Here is a 19,928-nt window from a genome sequence, read left to right as displayed (position 1 = left end):
ACAAACTTTGGGCTTTTTGAACTTTCATCACATCCTCTAGAAAATTGGCAACATCTACAGTAACCTCCGGATCGGAATCATTTAATAAAAATTGACGTTTTGCTTGTGTAGATAGGTGATATTTGGAAAGAAGCCAATTTTTTAACCATTTCCCACGGGGTGATTCATATAGAGGGCAGACCAACAGAATATGATCAATTGAGTCCAGGGAATAGGTATCACAGGGACAAGTCCTTTCCTGGATAGTCAGCCATGTATGATGAACTCTGTGGATCATTTTTGCTATATTTTCACATATGGAGCCACTGCTTGTACCCATTTGTGGCCTCCCCTTCCCCGTTGTTTTTTTAATTGGATTTTTATGTAAAAAGCTGAAGGGGTACAGGTTGTTTCGATCCACACATGGGCCACGAATGGCTATTAGATATAAAAATTTGATTGTTCTTTTCATATGCTTTTTAAAAAATTAATGGAAAAGTTTTCACTGATCATTATTTTTGTCAAACAGATTCTTGATTTTTTTTCTTCCCACAGCAAAGTTAGTCTTAATTTCAAATGTAGCTTATTCCTCCTTCACACCATTCCTAAAGTTCTCAAGACACTGGAATCTTATTATAAACCTTTCTAAAATGACTAGCTTTTCTTTTGGACATACATACGAATGTTATCTCAATCTTTAAAAAAAAAAGGAGGAGGGATAACCCAGGAAAATACCAGCCAGTCAGTCTGATCTCTGTCTCTGGGAAGATACTGGAATATATTTTAAAGAGGTCAATCTGCTAGCATCTGAAGGACAACTTGGTGAACCAGGAAAGTTAGAATGGATGTGTCCCCAGCAGTTCCTTCCAGACCAACCTTGTTTCTTTCTCTGATTGAGTGACAAGCTTACTGTGTGTGTGTGTGTGTGTGTGTGTGTGTGTGTGTGTGTGTGTTAAGTGCCGTCAAGTCGCTTCCGACTCATGGCGACCCTATGAATGAAAGTCCTCCAAAATGTCCTATCTTTGACTTTAGCTTACTGGGTCGTAGGAATATCGTCAATGTTTACCTGGATTTCTGTAAAGCTTTTGACAGGGTTCCCCATGATGTTGTGATGGGTAAACTGGAGGACTGCAGACTCTAGGACAGTTAGGTGGATAGGGAATTGGTTGGAGAACCACACCCAAATAATAGTTGTCAATGGCATTTCTTCGGAATAGAAGGAGGTGTCCTACGGGGTGCCACAGAGCTCGGTTCTGGGCCCGGTACTTTTCAATGTGCACTTAACCGTGTGCTTAAGAGACTAGTTAGATGGACTCCTTCATATTAAATATTGCTTATACCATGGAATGGTTATTTTACACTGCAGGAATTGACTTACCGCTTAGAGCTCTCATGCGCTCATGAAATTCTACAGCAACTGAACTTTTCCATTTACGATATGGTAATGAAGTTGCCACTTTCACCAAAATGACATGGAGAAGCCTTTCAATTGAAGATCTCCACTTGCATATTGGATTTTTCACCCAGATAATGAATTGCAAAGAAGTGAGAATGAATCTGTTTTTGCTCTTTGAACTGAGTGAATTACAGTGCAATCCTATGAAGAGTTTCTCCGTTTCAGTGGCTTTACAGTAATTCTGCATAGGATTGCACGGTTAATATACATTATATGTTATATGCCAGTGAACACTTGATATCTATCTTACTGGTTTCTGTCCTGCTAAATGAGAAAACTACACATTCGAAAATATCACTATGTTTACTAGTTTAGGCTTTCTCTCCAAAACTATGATACATCCCAGATGTTGTAATTATGATTGTTTTTTCAGCATTTAACATTTTGCCTCTTTACTGCTGCCTGAAATTATAAGTTTATTTATGTTCACATTTCAGCTGAAGAAACACAACTTTTAATTGTTAGCAGATGTAATATCAAAGTATGCTGATTATGTAAATGAAGGCGGGGTGTGTGTTGTCATAATCCTAAGAGCTGTATCACAACTTGTCTATGTGCTACTAATTTACTTGTTTGTTTGTTCCATTTCATCCTTTGTTGATGGTGCTCTGGAGCAACACTTTGATATATTTTTAGAATAGATGTTAAATTACAAAGCAACAACACTTTTAACCCATATGACCCTAGGCTCCTTTTCCCCATTTCACTACACACATTTTTTTTGCTGAAAGATCATTTGTAAATAAAGTTATATCTTTCCCAGGAACAAGTTACTGATAAAGCTGCATAACAAAACAGATAATAACTTCTTGCTATGTTTATGGGCTATCCTATTGTTTATCAATTGCAACATGGAAAATTTTATAACTGAATTATTTTTGACACAGAATTTGCCCCCCCCCCCAAGAAAAGTTTTAATTTCACATAAATGTATCAGGGAAAATAATTGTGCACAGTATAAGTGCATTAGTTCTGTTTTGCTCTATTATTTTAAAATGCAGTAAAAGAAATTCAAATAATAACAGGACATTCTAATTCACATAATGGCACATATCACCTGTCTTTTTGTCAATGACACATTTAAAAGCATCTTTTTATTAGAAACACAAATCAATACACTCAAGGGATTGCAATAACTACCTTGGGCAATTTGTATTATCATTTCGTTCTTTATGTTCTGACTCTAAGTAACTTATTATTATGAATGGCATGAAAATGGCAACCTGTCACAATTGATTTTTTAAGCCTCTCTGAGATTTTTTTCTCTCTTTTCATATGAAGTATCTTCCTACAGAATAACGGTCTAGTGGCAATCTCGAGTTTCAACTCATGAGAACCGTCTTAATAGTCTTTAGAAAGATCATTGCCTATGATTAAAAGCTATCTGCACTGTTTTGAATGGAAACCCCATAAACATAAAAGCTCTGAAGGTTTAATTTAACTTAAAGACCCTATTAATAATTAAATAGGGGTAACAGCATTTCAAACATGGAACAGACTGTATATCCTCTCTCTCATACCCCAGATCCTTCCTGAGAACCCCATGAAACTCTACGAGCTCATTCCTGAGCCTAGGGGCCAAACGGGCTTAGGAGGCGACCAGCTCCCTACACTGGTGTATGTGCCCCTTGCGCCATGCAAAGTGGCATGGATACCAGCGTAGTGCCACTTGTGGCGGCACCCCAGGACTGGCACGGCAGCATGGCCCATGGAAGCTGGCTCGGCCTCCCACCGGCATCCTGCTGGTGCAAGTGTTCGTGCCAGAGGCATTCCCAGGGCGTTCTAGGGGGTGGGGCTGCTGTTAGGTTGTCTCCTAATCCCTTCCAGCCCGGGAACGGCTGGAAAAGTGTCACTGCGCCAGGTTTTTCCTGGTGCAGCCTGGCTGTTTTCTATGGGGGGGAAATGCCCTATTTTAAAAAAAATTAAACAGGCTTTTTTTTAGCCTTTCGGTGTACGGGGAACCTCTTTGGAGAAGCCATGGCAGTGCCTCGGCTACAATGTCCCCAGCCGCCACAAAGCTCAGGAATGAGCTGTCCAGGAAGAAAAAAAACTAGGGCTGTTTCTTCATTAATGATGGGCACAAATTCATTTTGTTGCCTTGCTCAAGTGTTCCCCCTCTCCCTATGCAAAGCATGATTGGAGGCTTTCTGGGTTGAGAACCTTGAATAAAACTCTTAATTTGCTGTGACATCCGAATGCATGCTCCTGGGCAAACTGGAACTTGTTTCCTCCACACAAACCAGGGACCCTGTGTGTGTGTGTGTGAGTGTGTGTGTGTGGACGGGAAAGTTGAAGAAGGAAGAAGTATTTCAGCATGCTGCATTTGTTCTTGCCATGAACACATGTTTCTTTGTGATGTGTGAATGAAGCCTAGGTGTGTTAAATAATGCTTCGCTGCACAAATCTGGTAGTGTATGTTTTCAAAATATGACAGAAGAGCATTCCAAGTTGTAGGAGTAAACATGACTTCCTTGAATGCAAATAATGGGATTAGAATTGCAGCAATTCTACTCTAACCTATTCCAAGACATCTCTGACCTGTATTTCATGAAAACAATATCTAAAACAAAAATTCTAAAATAAATTTCTAGAACTGTTTTTTATCAGGAGACAGATAATGACACTGTATATAGTACAATTTCTCCCCAAAACTCCTCTTAGATACCTTAAATATACTATCACACATTCTATCAAAAATACCAACACTGACAAGATAGAACGCACCAACATACAAAGGTACATTTTCTAGGAAATAAAGCAAAAAGAGAATAACTAGCTAACTTACAGCTCATTCCTGAGCTGAAAGGACGAAAGTCATTAGGAGGCCAGGAAGGGGCTACACCAGTGTCCGGGGGCCCTGCGCCAGCACCATGCCACTTACGCTGCCCAGGGAGGCACGGATGCTGCCGGGGGGGGGGCGTGCATGCCATCCTTCTGGTGCTGCCGGCACAGCTTCACTCTGTGTGCCATCCTCCTGGGGGCGTTCCCGCGCCAGTCCAGGGGAGGAGCCGCCTTTAGGCGGCCTCCTAAGCCTTTTTCAGCCCAGGAACACCCCCTTTGCCCTTACCTGGAGTTACGTATCCCTGTGCAACCCACTGGAGCAGTTGCACGGGTTTTTGAGGTAAGGGCAAGGTTTCGGACTCAGTGGGGGAGGAACCTCCTTTGGAGGCAGCATTTGGATGGCAGCTATTGTTGAAAAACTGCTCAGTTGGTATGACATCTACTCTTATTACTGACATGGGTAAAACAAAAGCTTTTTCTCTGATTAAAAGGTGAGTTTTAGGAGTTGATTATGGAAGTTTGCTATTCAGGGCTTGTCGAGTTTGTTTACCCTTATCCTTCAATGTTTCTCTCCCAAGATCTTTATTCCCTCATATGTATTATTTAACTACTTCACGCTCCCAAAGAGCTTTTCCATTTTCAAGATTAAAATTTTTACCCTCTATGGTTTTACAAGGAAGATTTTTGAATTGGCCTTATCCTTGTGGCCTTAATAAGACTGACATATCGTTTTAACATCATGTTCTGTTTGAATGCCCCCCTTTTTTTAGAATATTAAGGATTATTATATTAAGCCAATTATTATGAATCAGGCACCTCCATATACCTTGGAATCTCTATTTTATTTGCTTAGAGATAATTATCCGAAAAGTACTTTGGTGGTAGCAAAATCTGTCTCAGTCCTTTTAATCCCTTGCATCCAAAAAATAAAGAACATGAAATTTTTCTGCTGCTCAAGATTTGTAAAGCAATGAGCTTCTAAGGGAATAAAAGGAAAAAGAAAGGAAAGTCCCGACTTCAGTTCCTGAATATTTCCTTATGCCACTTCATTTGGAGCTCTAAGCAACAGGCCTGGCGTATTCCACAAATTGCTATCACACTTTCCTTGCAGTTCAACTTAGAAATCTTGAGGTTTGATTAGTTAAGCAGACTTGCATAATTATCTACACCCCATCTACTGCTGTCACCTTAGATGCTCCTTGGGACTCTAGCTCCAACTTGTGAAAAGCTAGAGTCACGTATGATCGTTCTTTACTAAATTTCACAGCAAGCTGGAACTATATGTTCTAAACTCACAAAGTTTTCAGCAACCAGCTTTATGTACTGCCCAAAATAACTATGAGTAACAAAAGTAATTAAATATTTGACAAATAAAGTGCATCTTGCCTATAGCATTTTCGCTTACAGAAGATGTACTGGAAGTAGTACGCTTCACAGCTGGAAAAGCAAGCTCATATACTTATGAAGCCTAAGCAGCAGAAATAGAGAAGTATGTAAAACGTAAAAACAACATATTCAGCAGACAAAATGGCAGGGCTTAAGGCTAGGTCATCAATTATAGTCCTTTTGAATAATTTGAGAATATTTATATGACAATATCTGACCTTAATCCCCTCTTTAGTCTGTAAATTAGATATCTTTGAAAGACGTTTACAGATTTACCAACTTTTTAACCCAACATTCTTTCCATTCGAACCAGTTTACCTTACCTTATTCTTTGGATTGGATGTGTTCATTACACTTCGAGTCTCCTTTCCCGTGTAAATGACAACACCAATTACTGTTCCTGTAGTTAATAAAGCAAAGCCAGAGCAAAACATTTCAGCAGAAAAATTATCAAATGGACAGTAATTGGAAAATATAAAAGAAGGAAAAGGAATACAGAACTATATGAGTCACTGCAAAAAACACAGCCTTTTATTTTAGCATTTTTAACATATAAACTTAACACAATCAAATACTGTGAATTAGTTCATATATTATCCTTTCACACATTCTCCCATGATTTGTCCTTTGACACCTGGTATATCTGGCACAAGAAGCTATTACTTTGCAGGAGAAGCATGTCCCTGATCTAATGTTTCTAGTTGTTCTGTAGTAGGGTGGAAGAAGTGTGCACACACACAGGAAATTCTATGCTGTTGCAGGATCAGTTCAACATCACAATGTTTGTGTATGCTCAAAGTTCTTGTTAATTCTATGAATTTGTGTTTACTGGGGTCTAATGGCTTTCATAAATTGCCCATAATGGCTATCTCCACATGGCGAGATACTTAATGGAGTAGCTGTGGTGATTAGGCAATATTCTCCAGAAAAACATTTTCACCCTCTGAGTGAAGAGGAACTGTGATCCTGCCCTTAATTATTAAGCAAAATCAGCACTTTCTAAAGGAAACGGACAAATTCCCATTTCTCTCTAACTGTAAAGATGATTTTCCAGAAATCAACTGCAATAAAGAAATGAACCACTGATACTAAAACGAAGGAAAATCATCACCATACCTAACACCTTTTTTTAACTTATGGTTTTTAAAGATATAAAACATGGGGTTGATAGGTATGGAAACATGAGATGATACGTAACCTATCTTACATGATGGGGTATGCTGCTGTCAGCCAAGGTCAAATAAAGGATCCAGTTAAGACACAGAGATGTTTACAAAATTATGTGGAGGAATACCTCAAACCCTTCCATTCTGCTTGCTGCTCTTCTGACAATTTAATGGGGGGAAAAGACCACAAAATCAGTATTACTGAAGATCAGTAATACTAATGCAAATGCACAATGAATTCAATTTACAGTAGATCAATTTCAATTTCCAGATTGTCCGTTAGAATATTTTTTACCATAGAACCCTTTTGGGAGTTTATGAAAAGGGGAGATGATGATGTTTGATAAGAAAAGCCTACATAAATGATAGTACCAATTCAATTTCATGGGCAACATACGGTTGACTATTTTGAGTTGAGACTAAGGTTTTGGAAATGTTCATGATCAACTGAACAAACATGAACAGAAAGACAGTAAGGAACGAGACAAAGAGAACAAGAACAGCTTTTAAATTCAAGTACAAAACTTAAAGGTACCCTGATAAATAACCATCGTCGCTCATTATCACCCTCAGAAGTAAAGTATGCACTGTTTCTTACCTGAAGCAACAACAGTGCTTGCCCATAATGTATTTTCTATGCTTAGGCTTTCATGAACAGTTGGATCACTGTCTTCCTGTTAAAACAGGACCAACTTGTTAAATCATGCATTAACAATAAAAAATAAAATAAACCATGCATTTTACAGAAGTGTAAATTTCAAACAAATAAAAACCCACAAGCAGACTAGCTTAACCAGTATAAATAAGCTGACACAGAAATATCTAAAGCAGGGGTCCTCAGCTTTTGCAGCCTGGGGGCACCTTTGGAATTCTGACACAAAGTGGTGGGCGCAATCACAAATGGCTGCCACAGGAGGTGGAGCTAACCATAAAATGTCAGAGAGTGAGATTATGCATAACTCTAATAGTAACTCTTCAATGTTTCAGGCAGGAGCTCGGCTTTTTACAATAAACATTTTGTTGAAAAATATTTGCTTGCTTATACACAGTTTTACCTTCAGACATACAGTGAAGATCCCTGTGATGTGGCAGCAGCTTCTGCTGAAACAATAATTTTTTGAATTTGCATAGCCAATCAGATCTGCAATGGCCAATCAGAAGCCCTGCTGGGCAAAAACCCCAGCAGACCCTAGCCACTTTCTTAAAACACTTGGCGGGTACCAGAAATGATGTCAGCTAGTACCATAGCACCCATGGGCATCATGCTGGCAATTCCTGATCTATAGCATATAGATCTCTAGGTTCCCTAGAGGTTGTTCGTGAGTAGAAGGATTTGAGTTCAAGAAACAACTTTATCACCTTTATTCTCTGGAAGCATCTAAAGCTCAATTACTTTTTTGCCATAAAATTGCAGCTGACATGGCCATCACCATAGGGTTTTCAATACACAAGATGTTCAGAAGTGGTTTGCCATTGCCTGCCTCTGCATAGCAACCCCCTTGTTCCTTGGTCTCCCATCCAAATACTAACCTGGACCAACCCTGCTTAGCTTCTAAAATCTGGCCAGCCTGGGCTATCCAGGTCAGGGCTCAACTACTTTGGTGCCAGGTGATTTCTGTGGGGGAAAAGCTCACTAATCAAGGCACAACAACAGAAAAAAACTTTAATATTTAAATATTTTAACCAACTTTTCTCCCCTGCTTCCCTTCCAGAACAGCTGACTGGCATGATAACCATTTTTTTTTTAAAGAGACACCTACATGCACAGCACCAGTAGCTGGAACAGAAGCAGAAACTGTCCATGCAGTACCATTTTTGTGTACTAATCCTCATCCAACTAGAGATATACACACAAGAGTATGCTTCCGAGAATGAACGCCCAGAGGTGGACTGAAGCAACTGCTGTCGTTCTGTTTTTAATCGACTGAACAACTGCTCTTCTTTTCATTCCCAACATTCAATGTATGCTCTAGCTAGGCTAAGAATCCTACCAAAAAAAGTAGCATTACTGGCTTAAAACTTGATTCTGCTCTCAGCATTTGTGGGACGGGACGACGGGACGGGACAGGGGGACACGTCATATATTCATTTTGGAACATGTTTTGGTTTGCATCTAAAAATCTCATTCTCCATAGGACAGGGACTTCTTTGTCCATGTTGCTGCTATATAAGCGAATATGAAAGCCTTTATTGGCATGATTAAACTATATAAGCAAATGAACCTGCATATCTAATCCTAGACAATACACAGCATAGTCCTAACTTCTAAGGTTACTAAATTTTCTTGAGAACCCTTTTAACAACATAATGGTGTGATAAAGAAGAGAAGTTTGAACAAAGTACAGAGGAATACAGATCACTTTCTTTCATGTAAACACTTTATGAAACACATTTGAATATTTTTAGCAGTAATTCACATTAAAAGCAGTTTTTTCTTACCTACATATTTGATACAATTACTACTTACCCGTGTAAATGTACCCTCAAAGCTGTGAATATCCATTTGTGGCTTCTGAGCATAAACATATGCACTGATTGAAAAAAGATCCTAGAAAAGATCATTGTAATGTTACCAACGTATTTTACACTACTAATACATTAATCAATAAGTGCACAATTCTTTCAAGTATCTGCCCCTTCAGCACTCAACAGTACTGCATTTCTCACCTCACTACCTCAACACATGCATACAAAAAACAGCATGTCAACATATAACGAAAAACTGAAGCTCTGTGAGTATCTCTCATAACCCAACCCAGAACTTTCATATATGTAATCTCTTTCGGGGCGTACATAGCAAAAGAGACCATTTATTTTTACTTCAGTTAAAAGCAGTACTTTTATTCTCAATGCACAACTCTCAGGTATACTACGAGAAGTTTCTTTACAATGCTGGAATGGATCAAATCATCTTGTTTAACATTTTTGCTTTCACAAAAGTATGAATTCTAATTCTGATCATGCTGAAAAACATTAAATGATAACCTGAAATGATCGTTGATGTAAACCCTGGGCAGATTCTAATGAATCTACATACAAAACGCATGCATATTATGTCAGATATAAAAGGGAGTTATGTAACTTAAATTATGTCTTTTCCCTTCAAATTATTTGCATGTATTTTTTAACTCCTGTCTCTCTGTACTCAAACACAAAATGTTGGAGGTACTGACCCTCAGAGCCTTCTCTAATCGCCTAATTCCTCTTGTTTTGGAGGAATCTATGGATCTCTCCTTAGCTATCCCACACGCAATGTTCTTGTTTGCTACCGTCACTTTGGTGAATACTCAGAGGTATCACTTCAATAACATTGCCAGCCCAGATCAGGAGTCGGGGGGGGGGGAGCCAGCTGCCTCAGCTGGTTCAGATAAGAGCTCTCAAGAGGCCGGATCCAGCTCTAGGGTCTTATATTTGACACCCCTGCTTTAGTCTTTCTACTTAGGGAAATGTACTTCAAGAAGCTTCCTTCAGTTTACTGAACAACAGCAGGTTGCAAGCCAAGAGCAGGAGAAGAAGGAGGAGAAAGAAGAGAAGGAAAATAATAATAATTGGTTTTTATATGCTGACTTTACCACAGAATCAAAGGCAGAATGAAACTAGCTTACAATCACCTTCTCTTCCCACAACAGACAACCTCTGAGGTAGGTGGGGCTGAGTGAGCTCTTAAGAGAACTGTGACTAGCCCAAGGTCACCCAGCTAACTTCACGTGTAGGAGTGGGGAAACCATAAGAAACATAAGAAAAGCCATGCTGGGTCAGACCAAGGCCCATCAAGTCCAGTAGTCTGTTCACACAATGGCCAACCAAGTGCTTCTGGGAAGCCCACAAACAAGATGACAGCTGCAGATGCCTGAGTTTCACAGCACCTAATATAATAGGCATGTTCCTCTGATACTGGAGAGTATTCATTGTCCACTGAAGCAAGGATAAGAACAGCCATCAAGGAATACAGAGATTACTGAGACACGGCACAATCCACAGGCCCCATCATCCATGAGGCATAGAGTGCCTCAAATCTTGATAACAAGGTGATCATCACTGGAAAGTATGGCTTTATTACTTTTTGCAGGAACAGAAGGCAGCTGGAGACCACCTTCCACCTCAATTAAGAGAAATGAAGAGGAGAAACAGAGGGAAGCGGGCACTGGTCTGTTTCTGTACACATTCACAATCAAACATTTTACTGATACCATCAAACAACCTGCAAATATTATTTTGATCTATTTCAACTTCAACTAAATAAGTGGAATTAAGAAATTAATTAAGAAGAGTCTTCTATTAGTAGCACCGTTACGTTTTGGAGGAACACTACTAAATATCCCTTGACTTCTGCTAACGGTATTTTGGATCCAACCCACTGTACATGAGGAAAGAGAGGAAAAGCGTCTAATATTATCAGCAAGTAGCTCTATTTATCAAGATGTTTCCATTTAATTTTAAAAGAATGGAACTCTAACCATACTTTCTACTTCATTATTTATACCTGCTCATCCAACTATTTTATTCATATTTTAAAAGAGCAAATCAGATTTCAACATCTTCTATTACAAATCAACTATTTTTATGCTAAATCACCAGCCATTTATTGTAAGCTTTTACACAACTCCTATTGACTGCATTCTTGTTCTTCCAAGTTAGTTTTCATCAGCCTCTTGAGAAATAATTCATATGAAACTAATACACATGTGGTGTCCTATATCTTCATCATTCACTTCTTCTCAATCTGTTATCACCTACAATTTAGATAATCCAGGCTATTATGTGCTTTATTGTGCACAGAAAAATAAGAGTCTCAGTACAGCAGAAAGCTAATACCACACACATACTCGTAATACAATAAAAACTATTAATGAAGTAAGCCAAGCAAGAAAGTTTGATTGCTTTAAAGAATATCAGACTTTGCAGAAATTGCTAAGGTTCAAGAAAATAAACCAAACTTCTTCACTTCTAAATAGTAACTGCAGAAGAAAACAATTTTAAGAACTATTTTCTTTCAAAATGAACTACGTTTATAGCTCCAGTACTGCATCAAAAATTCCCCCTTAGAGCAAAGAAAAGAAAAATTCATGTCTCACAGGAAAGGAGGTATTAAAAACATTGGTGACAAACTTCAGAATTATTGCAAATTAAATTATATTCCAAATAATCCCATTACTGAATGCTTGTCCTATATTGATTATATACCTCAATGTCATTTATTTTGAAACTGATTTAGGGCTACAATGTTTATATTTTTATTGATAAGGAATGCACTGCATTGTCACCTATATTCAAATGAAAAGGGCTTAGAGTCATGTATGCCTCTTATTTACATACAAACATTTTGTAAGATTGCACCCAATTGTTTCCATAAGTCACAAAACTACTAAATGATGGAACAATAATGACAATGTTTTCTCCTACAGTTCACAATAATAATTTAGAAATCACTCTAAAGTTATCAATAATGCAGGAAAACCTCCTCTATTAGGTCAAGGGCAACATTTGTTCACCTTACTTAAAGATCATTAAAATACATCTTTAATCATAACATGCAGTTCATTACAAATAAAATTGCCTCTGGTTCAATAAAACTAATTAAATGTAAATGGTATTGTTTACTGCTGTATGGATCTTTTGATATAAATCAGCAAGTCGCCATTTATTGAAAATTACAGTGACCTCACTGCTGCTAATAAATTTACTTGATCACTTAAGCCAGGGAGGAATGCCCCAGAATCTGCATAGTGCTGAAAAACACCAACATATGACTATGAAACCAAGAAACCTAACCTGCGTGTTACAGTTCTTACGGCTCAGCCATCATTAAATGACTTGTTGAAATTTTAATTCTCTGATCACATTAAGTGGTTTTGGAAGACAACAAAATCTGTTGTGATCATCTTTGGTGGTGTCATCTGTTCTTTAAGAAAGCTCTAAAGGTTTGCCAGTTTGTTTATTTTTGGTGTCACTGTGGATAAGGTTACAGACCTACATTGATGATAGAACCGACAGCCCATGACAACACAAAATACAACCTTTTACATTAGATTACTGCAAAAATCAAAACGAGCGACTGTTATGGACAACGTATGTCCATAGAAGGACCAGACTGCTTGGTCTGCAAACCCTGCTTCTTTTCTTTCTCTTTTTGTAAAACACAGCCTATTTTATGCATTAAGAACGATGGCAAAATTTTAATCCACTATAGAGCTAGTGATGGGATCAACATTTGCAATTCCACTCTGACTATTTTGCAATAGCTTCTTCTCACATCATTTAAACCATTTTTTTCATGTAACCAAGTTCCGTTCAGCTCCTGTGCAAGTTATTATTAACTCTCACATGTTCTAAAAGGGCTGAGTTAATGTCTCACTAGTGACATTAAAAATATGATTCAACAGGACTGAGCTCTTCTGCAAATTAAGCTCTGCTGCTGACACTGAGGAGTCAACGCTATGCTTTCTGACCTGGAAAACCTGATAACTAGGTCTCAGAGATCAGTTGCTCTGTGGGGAGGGAAAAGTAACATACTCATGCTCATCGTTTGCTATTAAGCACTGGCTGTTTATTCTGCAACAATATTAAGGGTAGCTCTCCAAAGGTGGAGGTGCCGAGAGTAACTGAGATTTTCTTGGTCAGACAAACTGCACACATTGCCACACAAATGCCAAAAGTACTCTGGCTACCACCTCTTTTGATTGCCATTACTGAGGGAGAACCCAAAGGTGCTGCTGCCTCCAGCCAGTACTCTATCTCATAAATACATAGAGGGGAAAAGTCAAGCAAACCATACAAATAAAAAGCAATCACTTCACTAAGAAATGAGAATAATAGGATGCTAGACTCTGACACTGAAGCTGTAAATCTTAATCTGCTTTAGTAATTGGGAATTCTGGATTATCAATCATAGTTTAAAACATTCATTAAATGGTAAACTCAGAATTTACAACCTGAACACTTTCTTTTCTAGAGTCTGTAAGAAAAGCTAGTGACGGAGACCTGGCTGTGGGCGATCCAAGAGATACAAAGCTATATTGCTGCGGGAAAGAACTGCAGCAAGGAGCTAAAGCATGAAGCATCTCTTCGGCTATTTTAGTAGCAGCCCAGCAGGTGGCATTCAAGAATTACAGTAACACAGAAATCAAGCCATTCTAAGGAAGTACAATTCATCTGCTTATATGTTAACTAGGGAATCCTACAAATTATCACAATTTGAGGAGGCGACGGTAAATGATTCATATGAATGCTTGTGATAGCTACACAATGTTAGGGTTTTGTGGTGAAATATTCTAGATAATAAGGTTTAGTAAAAATACACACCTTGGGAGCTTTTAATTATCTTGGTAACCGAGAAATGCGACTCAAAAACTTTCCCTCTTGGTACAACATATCTCTGCCAGAGTCACAATGTATTATACAACGAAGTCACACGGTGGTAGAAGGAACTGCACATCACTAGATGCAACAGAATCTCTAGCAACATGCAAGCTCTCTACCATTATTCCATTCTCCCAAACAGACTGACTGACTATTTTCTAAGGGATACTGTATACACCTCCAGAGCCCCCAGGCAACCATTTTAGGAGTACACCATTATACCACTTGGCTTGCAAATAGGCTTCTCTTACGTAAAGCTGTGTTTTATACAAACTGGCACCTCTAAATGAATGTTGTAAACATGACCTCCACAATTTCTGTGATAATGGTAGATTCAAAAGGAGTTTTTGTTCAAGGAACAAAGAAGTCCACTGCCCCCTAACTTTCTAACAAAGAAATTGTACAAATCTATACAAGCAGGCCAGTAGAAGAGGCCTGACTGTTTCTTACTCCCTTCTTGCTGTGCAATAAGCCACTGATGGCCTGACAGATAGCATTTAGGCCAGGCGGGTAGATGGAAAGGACTTCAGTCAACAACTTCCATTGCTCTTTCTGCTAAGTCCAAGAGGGGACAAGACAAGCAGCAGCTGGGCCACGCAGGCTGATGGGAAAGGGCTTCACTCTCATCCAACCTTCTCCTTCTCACTTTCTACATAAATTTAATTGCATATTGTACCATCAATCTTTTTTTAAAAAAATGATTAATTTTATATTTAAGGATTAAACCACTAAACCATGTTTTTTTTTGGGGGGGGGGGGGAAACAGTGAGCTTTACTATGGGTATGAATGATTAACTTTACTTCCGAAAACCCTAGTGAATAGCCAACGTATTTCTGAGGTTAAGTGGCACTATCTTAAGTTTCAAAAATATATGATGAGAACTTACAAAGGAGTAAATACAATGGCTTGGATTCCAAGGTAGAGGTCTAGTAACAGAAAGCATTTATGCCAGCAGAACACGACTTTCTCATTTCCACCCTCCCACTGTAGCCAAAGGGCCCAACAGGAGATCCTCAAGAACAGCATCAAGGGCAAACTGTGGTCAGCAGCAGGAGGAGGAAATTGGTTAACATTTCCCCCTCTTTCCATTAATGGAAATTTACAGTAGGATATTACAAAATATCATGCAGTACTCAAAGTACATTTTATAAATCTTTTGTCTGGCTGCTTTAGCAACTTAGATAAACCGGTCTCCTTAAGATTCTTAAAAACCCACTGTTATTAAGGCAAATAGAGTAGTTCACAGACTGTTCTCATTGGAGACATGCCTGGATAGCGACAACATTCAGGCCAGCATGTAAGTTAAGAATGCTACTTGTCCTTTATTACTCTTAAGTTGTCCAACTAGAGTTATTTATTTACTTCATTTATACCTCACCTTTCTCCCCAATGGGGAGCCAAGGTGGCTTACATAATTATCCTCTCCTCCATTTTATCCTAACAACAACCCTGTGGGGTAGGTTAGGCTGAGAGTGTGTGACTGGCCCAAGGTCACCCAGCAACCTTCCATGGCAGAGCGGGGTTCGAATCTGGTTCTCCCAGAGCCAACACTCAACTACTACACCACACTGGCTCTCCACCAAAGTTTCTTTACCCATTCCTTCTTTCATTTAATGAAGAGCTCCTTCAGGAGTACCTCTGGCTTTCAACATGCCTGACAGAATTTTAGACTTGTTCAGCCTTGAACAGTAATCCTCCCCTGCACTTCAAATACTGCTTCTGAACGTCCCATCTCTTTCAAAAGTGGTTAGCCTGCAGGGGTGGTGTTTGAGAAATAAGTGCAAAATCTCTCAAATACACATAGCGGGGGAAAGCGCTGTCAGGTCGCAGACGATTTATGGTGACCCTGTAGGGTTTTCAAGGCAGGAGACATTCAGAGGTGGTTTGCCATTGCCTACCTCTGCTTAACAATCTTGGGCTTCTGTAGTGATCCTCCCATCCAAGTACTAACCAGAGCTGACCCTTCTTAGGGGGTTACCGCACTTTGTATTCCCAGCGATGTATTAAGAGTTTGAAAACGTTATAAAAAAACATCGCTTTAAAAGGGTTTTTGGATACCACGGCTTATAAATGGTTGGAAGATGTCTTCACAGCTAAAGGGGCCAAACAAAGTGCAAACAGTATTTTTTATAACGTTTTCAAACTGTTAATACATCGCTGGGAATATAAGTGCGGTAACCCCCTTAGTTTCCGAGACCTGATGAGATCACAGCTTTCAAAATTCTTTAGACTATTTAAAACTGTTTTAAGATTGTTTTAATTTAATTAAGACTGTTTCATTTAATATTGTCTTAAATGATGTACTTAATTTTAATTATGTTAATGTAAGGTATTTTATTGTATTATATTCTTGTTGTGAGCCGCTCAGAGCCTGACCTTGTCAGGAATGGGTGGAATACAAATCTAATAAATAAATAAATAAATAAATAAACTATCATCTTCCTCATCCTATGTTCAAGGCAGTTTACAACCATAATTAAAACATACCCACTATTCATTAATACAACACACACAAAATTACAAATAAAAAAATTACAAGCAGCTAATATTCAGTTCAAATTTCCCCTTGAAAGAACACCTTTTGGTTGACAATACAAGAATATCAAACATATTAATAAAACTATAACTAGAGTTCTTGCTTTGTTTCTCGAGCTACAATTTTTAGTGTAACGGAACTGAAAAGAGTTGCAGAAATAGTAAGCACATAAGCCCACAATATTTTGTGGATTGAAACCAAACTTACTGTAACAGAAGGTTAAGTGTTACACAATGAAATAGATGAAAACATGTAGCTTTAAAGCTTACCCCTAAAGCTGGCAACCTCTGTGTGCAACTAACAGCAACTTTTAATTTCCAGTCTGTTTCACCATCTAGCTGATCAGTTCGGATAAAACATGAACCTGAAAGTTGCAAAACAAACAATGGAGACCAACATTAAGTCATAGCAACACTGTTTCGGAAATATTTTCCAACATTTTTAAACTTACCAGAGCACAAGGAAAACAGGAAAATTTCTATAGACCCTGTTTATGAGTCAAAGGCATGTGTGTGGAAAGTTTCCCCCGACTTTCTTTTCAACAGTTTCTGCTCTGTTGAACCTCAAAACTACTTCAAAATCAGGGATCTTCCATTTTCGGCTGGACTTGGTAGCCCTCTAAACTTTGCAGTGGCCACCAATTTTGTTTCGTCCCTATCACAGGCCAGAAGGAAGGTCTTGAGTCAGATGTTCCACTGGGCTTGAGACGGTCTCAGAAAAACTGGGAAGTCTTGCTCCAAAGGAGAACTTTCAAACCTCGGCGTATGTGAAGAGGCATTTCCCACACACTTCTCCTAAGCTCAGGAGAAGGCAGAAAAGGGCCTTGCACCCACAGTTGTATTGCAATTCATAGGCTTTCCAAAATAGCAAGGACAACTGCTCTGTAAGACTTCTCAGGTTCAATCTCACTAAAGGAAACAAGTTCTTTCCCTTCTCTTAGGATCAAGAGAAAGGTAGAAGCTTCTGCCTAGAACTGCACTGGGTTTCAGAGGAACTCAGAAGCAGACAGACTCTCCAAACACCTCTGAAGCCCAGTGCAAGGTCATAAGACAAGCCCCATTTGCCTCTCATTTTGCATTTGCCACAAATGCACCCAACAATTTAAAAGATATGCTTTAAAAAAGCAAGCATGGCTATGACCTTTGTGCCCACTCAGCCAGCATCTTACAAGTGTACTTCTTAATATAATGTTTATTTAAAGATGCAAGCAAATGCATTGGATCCAAAGCCAGGCAGCAAACTCTAAGAGTCAAATAAGTGCATTTTTCTAATGGAACCCACCAGCAAAATTCTCAGCATAACTCTCCTTCTTATGTACTAACCATATGTTCAATGAACCAGGATGATAAAGTTCTCTGTCCCTGGGGACTATCCAATGTTCTAAACAGTGAGCTGGAAAGGGGTAGTATACTTTACTGCATGAACCGATATCCCGTGTGCTCAGACATTTACTTCAACTATCGGCAGTGGAGGTAAAACGGCTCTAGGGCCAGATCCTGCATGACAGCATCTGACAATCCCTGCCACAGCCAATATCAAGAACATATTCCTATGACATAAGGTTATCGGAAGACTGTAGTTTAATCCTACAAAGTCAGTTGCAAACTGAGTGGGAAAGTGCAAAGAATTTACACAGCTTGAATAATTTTACACAGTTAAAACAGAAAAGGCATTCACTTGGCAAAGCACCAGAAAGACTGAATTATGAGGAAAGACAAAATGAATCGGTATCATGTTCCAGGAAGGATGCTAACCAATTGCCAATCAGTATATTTTGTTTGGGTGCCCAAGTCTGGACAAATGTGATGTCACAATCAAAGTACGTGGCCCCTGATGTAAATAAAATCTAGCTAAACCCAATGTTTTATTCATTAATGCCTGTAAATGTAGCAGCTAAGTGAGCTAACTGCCCGAAAGGACACGGTTGAGAAAGAAGGCACCTGAAATTATATCTGACCCACTGGTGGAATTTTCACACAGTGAAAGGAACCTCTGTCAAAGGAACCTAATGTACTCTGAATAAATAAATTGTTACATAAAAAGCATATTAAGCAAATAAATCTTTCAGGGTTTTTTTTTTTTAATGGAAGGACTATATTGCACATAATGCTATATCAAAGTTTATTTAACACTCTGAACAAAACCAGCAGTACGACTACACGTGTCCTAAAATAATAATTAACTTCTGGGGGGGGGGATTCAATAATAATTAGCTTCTAAAATTCAGATATGTACAGTAAGCACTTTTCAGACATGGCTGTTGAAATTGAAAACACTGGCAATAAGCTTAAGACAACACGAGAATGCCACAGTCTTACAATACATTCCAATCAACCGTCTATTTTCCATCATACTTTCCCATACAAGACATTCCATGGTTCTCTTTACCCTTCCTGTCAATGGCTGCTCTCATCCATCAATTTCATTTAGAATTATACTATAGATCAATGCAGTTCAAGACCAGTGTGGCTCCCGTGAATGGTTGACTGCACATATATTCATTTAATAGAGCTCACGCTATGACATGTATTGGCCAGCTGCATTTCCTCTCCACTTCAGCAGTTAATTTCATCAATAACTTATCTCATAGTCCGTTTCCCTTTTATCCAGAAAAAGGGACTGCTTTGTGCCAACTCAGCTTTCAATAGTGATCACTACAGCAGAACCTGAACAATAAAAACCTCCCCTTGTCCAGGCATGTGGAAATAATTCTTTAGCACTATTGGCTAGATTTTTTCAAGATACAAAGACATACCAATTTAAGTCTGCATAATTAAAGCAAAAAATAGGGAAAAAATTAAGTAGGCAGCATCATGTCAAGCACTAAAGACATCAAAAATAATTCTTGATCGATGACTGTAGTTCATCTGAATGTATTATTACATGTAATTAACATAATTTGTACACCTTATTCATGAAGAAACTAATTGCCAAGTGAGAGCAGCAAATCAGTTAGCTATCCAATACTATATTTTTAAATTGTAACCAAATGTGGGAAAGTCCTTCCATTCAGAATTGAGGGCTGAAATACAGTTAAAGATTCACTGATCTCCTTGCTTCTTAATGTTCAGTATTTTTGGCAAAACATTTTCAAGCTTTTCTTTGTAACTGCAAGGTTTAAAAAGACTGCAGCTCTAAAAAAAAAAAAAAGAGCATCTCTGAGGCCAACCCCCACTCAGATAACAATAATTACGAACATTTATTTTTCTGACTGCATACCTGTAAGTGATCACATACAAATGTTAGCATGTATAATTGTATAGA

The 19,928-nt window shown here is 38.6% G+C and overlaps 1 protein-coding gene across 3 annotated transcripts in view; it reads right to left on the bottom strand.

The window, feature by feature from the left end:
- Nucleotides 1-19,928, bottom strand: part of ATP9B (ATPase phospholipid transporting 9B (putative)) — a 233,069-nt gene that overhangs the window by 77,362 nt on the left and 135,779 nt on the right. For all 3 annotated transcript variants that reach the window (XR_008933488.1, XM_056854816.1, XM_056854817.1), the window contains exons 9-12: nt 16,934-17,028; nt 9,236-9,316; nt 7,367-7,442; nt 5,926-6,002 (exon numbers count right to left, since the gene is read on the bottom strand). Coding sequence is in view for 2 of the 3 variants with exons in the window: in XM_056854816.1 (XP_056710794.1) it covers nt 5,926-6,002; nt 7,367-7,442; nt 9,236-9,316; nt 16,934-17,028 (329 nt within the window). In the remaining variant the exon portion in view is untranslated. The remainder of the gene's footprint in view (nt 1-5,925; nt 6,003-7,366; nt 7,443-9,235; nt 9,317-16,933; nt 17,029-19,928) is intronic.

Source organism: Euleptes europaea, chromosome 8 (genome assembly GCF_029931775.1).
Source record: "Euleptes europaea isolate rEulEur1 chromosome 8, rEulEur1.hap1, whole genome shotgun sequence".
NCBI classification, from domain to species: domain Eukaryota; kingdom Metazoa; phylum Chordata; class Lepidosauria; order Squamata; family Sphaerodactylidae; genus Euleptes; species Euleptes europaea.
This window is presented reverse-complemented; position numbering and strand designations above follow the sequence as displayed.